The 12,451-nt window shown below is 43.5% G+C and overlaps 1 protein-coding gene across 1 annotated transcript in view; it reads right to left on the bottom strand.

Annotated features, from left to right (window-relative positions):
* The window catches only part of LOC108796260 (retinal cone rhodopsin-sensitive cGMP 3',5'-cyclic phosphodiesterase subunit gamma-like), a 7,198-nt gene extending 1,601 nt beyond the window's left edge, over positions 1-5,597 (bottom strand). The window contains exons 1-2 of the mRNA XM_018567721.1: positions 5,323-5,597; positions 4,549-4,589 (exon numbers count right to left, since the gene is read on the bottom strand). Coding sequence (XP_018423223.1) covers positions 4,549-4,589; positions 5,323-5,597 — 316 coding nt within the window. The remainder of the gene's footprint in view (positions 1-4,548; positions 4,590-5,322) is intronic.
* Between the last annotated feature and the right edge of the window lie 6,854 nt (positions 5,598-12,451).

Genomic DNA, 12,451 nt, shown 5'->3' with positions numbered 1-12,451 from the left:
GTGTGTGCGGCAGGGGGTGCATTGAGGAACCTGGCCTTGGGGCAGCAGAGAGAGAAAATCCAGCCCTGCATACACTTCAAATGAGTCATATATTTTTAGACTGCAAGCCCCCATGGGCAGGGCCCTCCTTACCATCTTGTCTTGAATTGTATTGTGATTGTAATGTCTTCCTTATATTGTAAAGCGCTGCGCAAATTGTTGGCGCTATATAAATCCTGTATAATAATAATACTATATACTTTGTTGCTTTTGTGCAATTTTTATATTGTCGCTTTTACCATCTCCGCCACTAGGTGTCAGCCTCGTCCTATAAAATACAGCTCAGTTAAGACATTCTCCAGCTCAGATACACACTGCCTGTCCAATAAAATAGTCACCACCTGGATTTAGTTAAGAAAATAGGTATGAGGACAGCAGGCGGCTCCGATAACTGTTCTCTGCACACCCCAAACTTCAGAAATGCCCTGGCAGGACAAAATCAAATTGAATATCCCCCCCGCCCTACCTGAAAAAAGTAATATAGACACACCCCAAAAGGTTAACCAACCCAAACAAAAGCCCACTTTTCTAAACCTTGCAGAAAAAAATATATATATATTGAATGAAAGAAAAAAAGAGTCAAAGGAAAAAAGAAGGGTGCAAAGGGGGTGGCACAGAGGCATGATACAAAAAAAAAGTGTCCTAAGAAGTTTATGGAGATGTGAATACAAGGGGCTGTAGCTCACCACACTGCAATGTACAGTATAGCACTGTATAGCAGAGAATAGCATTGTATAGTACAGTATAGCACTGTATAGTAGAGTATAGAATAGTATTAGTACTGTATAGTAGAGTATAGCATTGTGTAGTACGGTATAGTACTGTATAGTAAAGTATATAATTGTATAGTACAGTATAGCATTGTGTAGTACAGTATAGTACTGCATAGTAGAGTATAGCATAGTATAGCACTGTATATTAGTAGTACTGTATCGCAGAGAATAGCATTGTATAGCACAGTATAGTACTGTATAGTAGAGTATAGCATTGTATAGTACCTTATAGTACTGTATAGTAGAGTATAGCATAGTAGAGCACTGTATAGTAGTATTACTGTATAGTAGAATATAGCATTGTGTAGCACAGAATAGTACTGTATAGTAGAGTATAGCATAGTACTGTATAGAAGAGTATAGCATTGTACTGTATAGTAGAGTATAGCATTGTACTGTATAGTAGAGTATAGCATTGTACTGTATAGTAGAGTATAGCATTGTACTGTATAGTAGAGTATAGTAATAGTACAGTATAGCATTGTGTAGTACAGCAGTGGTCCCCAACCCCCGGGCAGCGGCCCGGTACCGGTCCGTGGTATGGTACCGGGCCGCGGAATTCGTATCGCCCGACACCCGGGACATGTAGTTCCGGGCGCCCGCCGGGCAAGTGCTTTTTACACTTTTTTTCTTTTTCTCTTAAATGAGCGCAGAGAGCGGTGCCGAGAGAGGGGATCAACTGCGATTGTGTGCAACCACACGGGCAGGGCTGTATTGCAGCAGGAAAACGCTCAATCTGCCTGGCACGACTGTGGTGCCATTAGAAAATAATGGCACTGACAGCACAAATAAAAATTATTAAATCAAAACAATCTAAAATATAAACAATCAACGTCCCACCCTCAGCGGGCCGCGGTAAAATTATCAAACGTTGACCGGTCCGCGGCGATAAAAAGGTTGGGGAGCACTGTAGTACAGTATAGTGCTGTATAGCAGAGAATAGCATTGTATGGTACAGAATAGTACTGTATAGTAGAGTATAGCTCATAGTATAGCACTGTATAGTAGAGAATAGTACTGTATAGTAGAGTATAGCACAGTATAGCATTCTATAGTAGAGTATAGTACTGTATAGCAGAGAATAGCATTGTATAGTACAGTAAAGTACTGTATAGTAGAGTATAGCATAGTGTAGCACTGTATAGAGTATAGTAGTAGTACAGTATAGCCCTGTATAGCCCTGTATAGTAGAGTATAACATTGTACAGTAGATTATAGCACTGTATCTCTCCCTTCAAAAATATGTCAGTTTTTCCTAACCAGCACACACTGACAATACATACACTGGTAGTCAGTGGGAACAATGCCCCCGCTTACAGATATTTATAAACGTTACTGGTTTTATTGGTTACATATCCAAGAGTCAGAAATTGCTGATTTCTCAGGGAACCCCCAGGGATTTATCTGGAGGAACCCCAGTGTTACGCGGAACCCTGGTTGAGAAAGGCTGTCATAGACTATGCACCCGATGGGGTGAAACACGCCAGGGTCTGGTGGAGAGCTATGGGCCTTGACTTGGCTTTGTATAAAGCTTTTTAAAGAGATTTTAAAAAGGACGTAGCGGATGTGCATCTATTTCCATTCAAGCTGCTTCATATTGCAAAGTGTCTGGCCAGCAAGAGGTTAATACACATTTAATTTTATTAGTTAAGTCAATCGGGATTATGCTCTCTCGTCGTCATGTTCTGATGGCCCTAATCCTGATTTCCCTGTCTATGGGGAGATGCACGGGAGGGATAAGGAGCTTATTTTTATGAAGAATCCTCTTACTCGCTGTGCATTTTGTCAGCAAAGAATAAAACAATAGATACAAGAGACAAAAAAAACCGTCACTGCCGCCCAGTCCACCGTATTTTTCTGTAAAGGGATTTTGCTGTCTACAGAAGCCTTTCTCAACCTCTTTCACATGGAGGAACCCTTGAAATAACTTCCGGTATTGGGAAACCCATGCTTATATTTTCAACATTTACAGCTCACGGGATATTAGCTTGAACAGTAAGCGGAGATATAAGAATAAATCAAAGAATGCGGAATGTGGCACATTTAGGGGGGTATGTGACAAGCAGGGCTGCTCTCTACGAAAGGTATTGCTGTTCAGCCTAAAGCTCCCTTACATTGGTGGCCAGTAGAGAAATCCCCCCCTACATTAATGGTCTGTGTATTGCCCCTATACATAGGTGGTCAGTAGAGAATGACCCCCTTACATTGGTGGCCAGTAGAGAAATCTCCCCCTACATTAATGGTCTGTGTAGTGCCCCTATACATAGGTGGTCAGTAGAGAATGACCCCCTTACATTGGTGGCCAGTGGAGAAATGCCTTCGTACATTGGTGGTCTGTGTATTGCCCCCTACATTGGTGATCAGTAGAAAAGTACCCACTTACATTGGTGGTCAGTAGAGAAGTACCCACTTACATTGGTGGTCAGTGGAGAAATGCCCTCTTGCACTAATGGTCTGTATAGTGCCTCCATACATAAGTGGTCAAAGAGTAGGAACCCCTTACACCCCATACATAGGTGGTCAGTAGAGAAGGACCCTCTTACATTGGTGGCCAGTGGAGAAATGCCACCTTACATTGATGGTCTGTGTAGTGCCCCTATACATAGGTGGACAGTAGAGAAGAACCCCCTTACATTGGTGGCCAGTGGGGAAATGCCCTCTTACACTAATGGTCTGTGTAGTGCCCCCATACATAAGTGGTCAAAGAGTAGGAACCCCTTACACCCCATACATAGGTGGTCAGTAGAGAAGGACCCTCTTACATTGGTGGCCAGTGGAGAAATGCCACCTTACATTGATGGTCTGTGTAGTGCCCCTATACATAGGTGGACAGTAGAGAAGGACCCCCTTACTTTGGTGGCCAGTGGGGAAATGCCTTCTTACACTAATGTGTAAGCGCTGGAGGATCGGACAGGGGAGGGGGGGGATCCCTGCAGGGAGCCGTGAGTGACAGTCACGGCTCTCTTCCGGCACAGGATCGAGAAGTGAGTGAGCGACGGTATGTGTTCGCTCACTTCCTTATCTATTGAGCCGACCTGTGACAGTTTAATTGTCACAGGTCGGCTAGAACTATGAGGCTGAGTGATTTTCACTCACCTCATAGTTCTCCTTTAATGGTCTGTGTAGTGCCCCCATACTCAGGTGGTCAGTAGGGAAGGACCTCCTTACGTTGGTGGCCAGTGGAGAATTGTCCTCTTACATTGATGGTCTGTGTAGTGCCCCCATACATAGGTGGTCAGTAGAGAAGGACCCCTTTCATTAGTGGTCAGTGGAAAAGGGCCACCTTACATTGATAGTCAGTATACAGCTGACCCGTGGAAGACCAGTACATGAAATCACATTTTTTCAATTCATGTCACAGCACTGTGAATGACACATTTACAGATCTCGCATTAACGTGGGTTGCCAATGCATCAAAATGTCCTGAAAGTCAAACGTGCCACCATGGTGCATTGCAGCGTGCCGCGAAACATACGGATTGCCTTAGCGTGTTGGTGTGATAAAAACGAATGATGAAAAATACATGTAGCAAGTCATTCTTCACTTGCTGCATGCTTGCTCTGGATCAGTGACATACAAAATACTGAAGCCGGAATCAGCCAAGTAGCTGGAATTTTCAGAAGGAGATAGGCTGTGGCAGCCTCCATATTTTTCTCAGTGCTGGTTTACTTTAAGTTGAACTTATTCCGGTATAACCAAAAAAAGTACAACCGAAGACAGATTTCCTGTAGCTCACCTGTTCCTAGTCCGTCCATTCCTGGAATTTCATCTCCAAAACTAGATGAATCAAACAGAAACCAGAGTCAGTACAAGAAACGCATTTTATGGAATAGGTCTGAATATTATTATATGCATTTATACAGCACCACTTAATCCCTGGGACATTACAGAACACATGTACAATTTACATTTAGTCCCCACCCCCGAGGAGCTGACATTCTGCTGTCTCTACCAGACTCTCGCACACATACACACTGGGGCCAATATGTATGTTTTTTCTTGTTGTGGGAGTTAAGAAGAGCTCTTGGGGGAAAGTCACATCAACAAAGGCAGAATGTACAACTGTCACATGGAAAATGAAACCCACAATAGTAACCAATGAACATTTTTCTTCATTCGTTTTTTTATTTCATTTGCCTTGTGCCAGAAAAGTGAAAGCAACTGGGACTGGGCTACACTATAACATGGCCAAGAGGACCCTGAGCAGTTGGTTCTGTCCAGACTCCACCTCTCAATATGCTGGGACCACCCATCAAGCCCACTTTCCGGGATGATCCCACCCATACCCCACCTCTAAATATGTAGTGACCACCCACTTTGCGACCCCCAATCTCCTTTTTAAGTTACTGTGCATGGGCAGCAACTCGAATAAGGTTGATTCTGTGATCCTGGGACCTGGCCCAGGACACAGTATCAGCAGGAGAGAGATGCTGGTCTGTCCCGGCACAGTCGGCACGTAGGTAATCAATTGTAACTGACCTGCAGAAGCAAGCTCACACTTTTTTCTTACCCTAAAACTCCCTTTTTCGGAGGTCTGCTTTTAAACTCTTTGGACTTCCTCTGTTTAAATCTCGGAGCTTTCCTGGGGGTCGGCCCCGCTTTGGCTACCGTTTCTTGGCTGTCCAACGTTGCCATCAGCTTATCGGCTTCCATTGAGTCATTCTCGTTTGGTCCGGCTTCCCCGTTGGTGTTCTCCTCTCCTTCCTTGTCCTCTTCGATGGTCTCTTCCGTGTTGGCTTCGGCTTTCACCTCTTTGTCACCCCCGTCCTCGGCGCTGCCCCCCATGTTGTCACGCTCCAGGGCGGATCTAGATGGCGTATGGTGTGCCTGGCTGATGATATCTGTAATGGATATGGCCACTTCCACCTTGTGTTTTAATCCTGTAAAGGGAAAATCACCTCTATAAACATAATGTCATAATATGGGGGATTGTTTCTTCATTTTTGTCTTCATTTTTTGTTTCTTCATTTTTGAGAGATTACCAGAGGCCAGTGGTAACATTTGCATGTAGCCTGCAATGTGTGTTGGGTAACGTTTTGGGTTAATAGCGCAGCAAAGCCGACTATTTAGCACCCCTTCCCCCTTTAGGTCCCTGTCCATAAAATGATAGATTTACAGCTCAAGAAAAGTTAATCGTAAATACTTATCGATTTTTCCGTTCGCGTTTCTTGAATTTGAAGCCTCCTGCTGCCTTATCCTCATCTAGATTCATCTGTGGAGAAGAGAAAACCAGATGTCACATATTGCCAGTGCTGCCATCTTGGCGGCCTATTCGGTTAGGTCACCATATTGGACAAGGGTCAGTGTACACTTCCGATAAAAGGTAGAGCCAAGGTAGCCAAAGGCGAAGGGGTGAAATCTACAACATTGCACATAATATTGATCTTAGTGCATTGTTGTATACAAAGTACAAAAAAAATACATTCATGTGAATGGGCTCAGCCACCGGTGTCCCTAGACTATTCACCTGAGGCTGGGAAAGGGGGAGGGAGGGTACTGCCAATGCACGTTTTGGGGTTTGTTTTCTAATGGTGCACCTTATGTGGGGGCAGTGCTCATTGCCAGGAGCTGGGCGGGATGCCAAATAGAGCATCCTGCTCCATTCCTGGCAACTAGTGACATCACCACTGGCTGCCAGGAGCTGGGCGGGATACGGGCCAAACTGTCACAGAGAGCTCTGAGCAACCTGGGATTCTCTCATCGGAAAGGGGCGGCAGGTGACACAATGAGGTGCCCCTGAGACAATCGTCTCAGGCTGCCTTATTATCCTTATTATAAGGATGGCCCTGGGCTCAGCTAATGGGCAAAGCTGGGAACTCAGTGGTAGAGATCTCACCATAGGAGACCTGACCGGTGGGTGAATCAAGTCCCCGGCATCTGCCACAACTCCAACAGCAGTTTAAAATGGGGAAACCCTGTATTCAAGCAACAAAAAAAGTTTTTAGCTTTATATACCGTACTGTACACTTTAAAGGCTCATGTTGACCGGCGTTATCTTCCTACATTTGGTGTGCAGGTCAGCAAAATCCTATTGACTTAAAAGGAGTGGTACACATAGATGTTCAGAGGTCACGTTTGACCATCTCTTGTCCAAAGAGATGGCCAAACGCGACCTCTGAACATCCATGTGTCCAACAATATGTTCTATTGAGGTGCGTTTCGCATCTAGGCAAACAGGTCAAGTGCAGCCTTTTTCTCTCAAAAACGTTGTTTTCCATTTAAATGCACCTTCATGAGGTTGAATGGAAAACGCATTGACATGAACTTTGAACATAGTGTTCTGTGTCCAGAAGTCCCAAGCATTGTGGGCCAAAGACCAAAGATATGCCATAGAGTGGCATATTATAGTATAATAAAGCTGTGATCTCTGGTTTCACCAGCAGGTGGTGCTGTAGATACAATCTAAACTTTCATCCACCGATCTCAGCAGAAACAATAAGCTGACCGTACACCGGTAGATCTCCCTATAAACGTTCATATGAAAAATGTGATCATTACGATAATGCCATCAGAGACTCGACGGATGTCATTCACAATTTCGTTTGATTTAAAATTCGATTTTTAAAATGAATGGAGACTCCTGAACAAAATCCACATTCGCTGTTAGAATTTCGTTTGTTCGAGGAAAATATTCCATCCCGCTCCTTCGATTTTCTATGGCCGAAATAACTTGTCAACTTGACCCCATTAACTATTAGAAGAACGAACGACTGTTCCAAATATAGTTTTTTTTAGAACGTATTTCTACTGCTCTAGTAAGGAAGGTGGGGTACGACTTTACATTGCTATTCATCAGTTGCTACAATATAATTTGTATGGAGCCATTAGTATGTATGATGGGGCCCCCAACTCTCTAATTCATCCGGTGATAAATACTACTATTCCCTTTTATAGTAATCCTATACTGCTTCCCAAACTATGTATACATTTTCCTTAATGTATTTTGGCCCGACACTGTTGTTACCTGCACAAATAACTATGTAGCCAGATATTGCTGGGCTCCTTTTACTTCTGGGCCCCATAGTAGTTGTATGGACAGTCATGGTTGCTTTACACGCTTGACGGTCTACTTAATATATACAAGGGAGCAGTAAATATATACTTGGTATGTATAGCTCGGGTCTAAGGGGTTTCAGGTTTACTTTAATGATGGCACATGCAGTAGCACATATCCACTTTTCTTTCACTATTCGCTGCTCCGTTCAACCATGGGAAGTAAAGAACAATGTTCGGTACTTCCAGGAATGGGAAAGCATGTGACTTACTCCTCTTCCAGCTGCGTGATAGCTCTGGTGCTTTGTAATTGGCTGCTCATGTACCCAGCACTGTCACGTGGGGGCAGGGAGAGAGTCCTCAGCAGTGTGTAATCTCCAGTTCGGAACCTGGAGGTTACATAAGGTTTCCTGCAGGCAAATGTAAGCAGAAGAAAACATAGAGAATGCCGACACACTCCGTCTTCCAGGATGTATAAAGCTTTGTTGTACTGATGCGTTTCACCCAATGGGTTTAATCATAGAAGATGTAGGCAGAAGGTTGGGCCACCACTAAAGTGAACCTGCCATTATGCTCTACATGGGCCTTCTAAAGGTCTCCTACTGTAACATGGCAGCCCAGTGATCCAGCTATGTTTGGCCCAATCATGTGACAATTTTGTGTCTCGTATGAACCTGCATTGGGAGGAATATCGATCAGACCGGTTGGAGGACCTTGCCATGTTAAATAAGCCAGAGGTGCCTCCCCACCGTGCTTCATAGGTGAAATGCTCATTTTAGGAAAACAAGTTCCTTCCACGTCCTGTCCTAGAGACACAACAGAAAATTAATGAATATCTTTCCAAAGTGAATGGAATTCCGATCTTAGAAAGTTGTTACGTGTACAGGTGTCCCCATAGCAGGATTTGTTCTCACTTCTTGCTCTGTGATAACTGCACAGTTTTGGATTTCCCCTCATTTTCTATCTCGTTAACAATCACAGATGACAATTGTCACTGATATGTTGGGATCTTCCTGCATCTTGGCCCTCTGTCCTGCTGATGCTGTGTCCTGGGATAAAAGCATCAACTTTCTTTGAGTCAGGTTCAGTAACTCATAACGGAATTCATTTTGCGGATTACGGCCATGAGTGAGAGGTCCTTGCCTATTTAGAGACAGGGAAAGAGAGCATGATGGGTGATCCCAGCACATTAAGTAGCGGGACCAATTCATAAAGTGGGAACAACTTGGCATGAATCCAGAAAATGGGTGGACAAAATGTGGGCCATGGGTGTGGTTAACAGTGTCCTGGGATCTGGGACCATAATGTTGGTAAGTATCTGATTAAATTGTCCTCAAGATAGAAAATAAGGGGCATTAGTAAAAACATAACACAGGTACCTTCCTTACTCTAGCAGGGCTCTGAGTGGTCAGTCTATGCATAGAGTTGGGGTCTGAGTGAATCTGGGAGCCATATACATATATTACTAAAGCTGAGGCTCCCAAATCCCAAATTTGGGAGCTTCCTGAATGCAGTTCGGAAATTCGGATCCCGAATGCCATTCGGGTCTGGGAGCCTCAGCGTTAGCATTATATGTATATCCCATTTAGATGCATTAAACACACATCTGATTGGCCAGAAAAGTCACATGTCCGATTCAGTTTCGTTTTTGAACGAAATTCGGACGGGATGCAAAATTCGGAAATTCGGATGCGGACACATTTGGATGCATTGGCATTTGTCCACATTTTGGAAAATTCGTCCGAATTTTGATTTGGGACGAAACGATTGCTTTGATTGGATGTGGAGAAGAAAGGTGAGGTCCGAGTCAAGGATGACACCTAGGACCTTGGCATGGGTGGAGGGCTGGATAGTTGTGTTAACAATCTTCACTTATTTACTTTAAACAAGCTCAAAGTATATCTAAAGTTAAAGTGTCCCAACAAAGCCGGTCGGATTTAATTCAATAAAATGTTGTTTTTAGAATGTTCCTCCAATTTTCTAATAGTTAATGGGGTCAAATTGACAATCAATTTCAACTGGAAAAAAAGCGAAGGAGCAGGATGGGAATTTTTGGATGAATTAAATTCTAACAGTGATTGTAGTTTTTCCATTTGGCAAACTCCATTCATTTCCAAAATCAAACAAAATTTGTGACGACATTCCTCAAGTCTCTGATGGCGTTACTGAATGTTCTTATGAGATTTTACAAATTAACGTCCATACAGAAATCTACCAGTGTATAGCCAGCTTTAGTTTCTAGTTTTGCACAAAGTAGCAAATAGGCGAAAACTCCTGTTTTGTTTTAGGGGTGTTTTATTGGGGATCGTTCCCTTTACTTTCTGCCCCACAGACATAACAGGAATTGAGAGAAAACCTATCCAAAGTCAGAGAAGTTACAGTGTAGTCACTAGGACAAATAGAGGTAATAAAGGGTGAGAGAGATAGTGAAAAAGACCTATTGAAGGTTTTGATCCTTTTCGCCTGAATCCAAAAACCACAATAAATGGTTACCTAACCTCTGTCTGTTTTTTTTTTTTGAGGAGGCGCTTCATTGGGGAGGTTTCCCTCTACATCCTGGCCTGGAGACACAACAGGAAGTGAGAAGAGATCTCTCTAAAGTCAAGGATTGTCCAGCATAGTCACCAGGACAAATAGAAGGGGTGAGAGAGACAGTGAAAAAGACCTATACAAGGTTCTAACCCTTCCCCACATCTATCCAAAAAGATTTATGGAAGGTTCTAACCATTTCCCACATTTATCCAAAAAAGACTTATCAAAGGTTTTAACCCTTCCACACCTCCATCCAAAAAGACTTTTAGAAGGTTCTAATCCTTCCCCACATCTATCCAAAAAACCCTATTGAAAGTTCTAACCCTGCCCCACATCAATCCAAAAAGTCCTAGCGAAAGGTCTCACCCCTCCCCACAACTATCCAAAAAGACTTGTCAAAGGGTCTAACCCTTCCCCACATCAATCCAAAAAGACTTGTCAAAGGGTCTAACCCTTCCCCACATCAATCCAAAAAGACTTGTCAAAGGGTCTAACCCTTCCCCACATCAATCCAAAAAGACTTGTCAAAGGGTCTAACCCTTCCCCATATCTATCCAAAACCACTTTATATGCACTTTAGTGTTGGTGAGTTACATTAGCAGAGGAAGAAATTCATAAACATTTGTAAGAGACTACTTACTGTGCTGCGATGGGTCGCCCTGTTGCTCGGCCCGTTTGTAAACACAGAAAGCACTAATTAAACTGAGGGCTAGGTGGCTAAGCCTTTTAGTAGCGATTTAGCCCAGGTCGCTGACATCATTAAGTACTCAGCTGACATACACACGTCTGAGGCTGCAATGTACACGCACTGCAGATTAGCAGAAACTGATTGCATTAAACACTGATACTATGGACCCCAGCAAGGGTGGAACTTGTATAAGGCTTTGGCTGTATGTGCAGAGAGAGAAGTTCAGCACCCTAAGGGCTCCTTCACACCATAACATGCCCATTAACCTTAATATGCGGTAAAACACGCATTGCCGCATGGTAACACAATTTAGATGTGCACTCTAATACATATTTAAAATGGCTTGTAGACACCTAAACACACAGATGCACATGATCTTTGTGGTGGTTGCATTATGCCATTGCGGGACCTATTTTAAGGCCTGTTGGGATGCTTTCCTATTCAATATGAATGAGCTGTGTAATGCAATGCAAAGTCGCGGTGTACAGATCAGAACATGCTCAGCAGTCACATAAATCCAGCACCAATCCTTGCAAGCTTTGTATATCCAAGAGCGATATGCGCATGAGATGAACCAAAAGACACAAAACCAATTTGTATGCGTTTCCTCCTGACGCTGCCTGTTACACCGATGAAGGAATAGGCACCCCTGAAATGCGTCAGTAGCAGGTCCACCACACTATAGCTAGGACCTTGTAACCACTTAGTTCCTGTTTGTCCCTCATACGATGTTGTACTCCCTTCAGCATAGAGGCTGGAGGACATATTGGGCACCAGAATATATGGAGAGAGCATGTGTGACAGGCCTGTCCATACCATGAACATGTAAGTGCATTACTTTTTACATGATCTATCCATTAAATGGTTGTCTCCACAATTCAGTGGGCTTTGTTTTTCTGCCGACTCGATGCATGAATATGCGTGAGCCGCAGCACACTGTGTTATGGTGCAAATGGATTCTTGGTGTATGCATCCATATTTGTGACCGATTTGGTACTGTGAGATGCAGCAGGAAATACCACCATAGTATTTACTTGGTAAATGTCTGAATGCCTGAACCTGACGCATTTGTTAACACCAACTACAGGATAAAAAATGCCTCTAATCACAAGAAGCGGTTGTTATCTGCCAGTAGCAGATTAGAAATGGCCAGTTATCACAAGCATTGCTTGAAATCATTGCTTGATTATATTAGGTGCACTTGACCAAGTGCGGGCATTTGTAAATATCCCCCATGGTCTGGGGTAAATGACCAGATATAAGACTGGGTAAAAGTTGCTGTTATGGGGGTGTATGCACAGCTGTCCAGGACTGGTCACAGAATCAACACTGCTTTTCATCTGTCTATGGCAGATTGTTCTGGACCTGCCTACTCTCCCTTGTTTGTTCATCCACACACCCAGTGGCACCCCTCCTAAAGCGGCAC

This window comes from Nanorana parkeri, unplaced genomic scaffold (genome assembly GCF_000935625.1).
Source record: "Nanorana parkeri isolate BGI_ZX_2015 unplaced genomic scaffold, ASM93562v1 scaffold1087, whole genome shotgun sequence".
Taxonomy (NCBI): Eukaryota; Metazoa; Chordata; class Amphibia; order Anura; family Dicroglossidae; genus Nanorana; species Nanorana parkeri.
The sequence above is the reverse complement of the archived record's forward strand: the minus strand, read 5'-3'. Positions and strand labels throughout refer to the sequence as shown.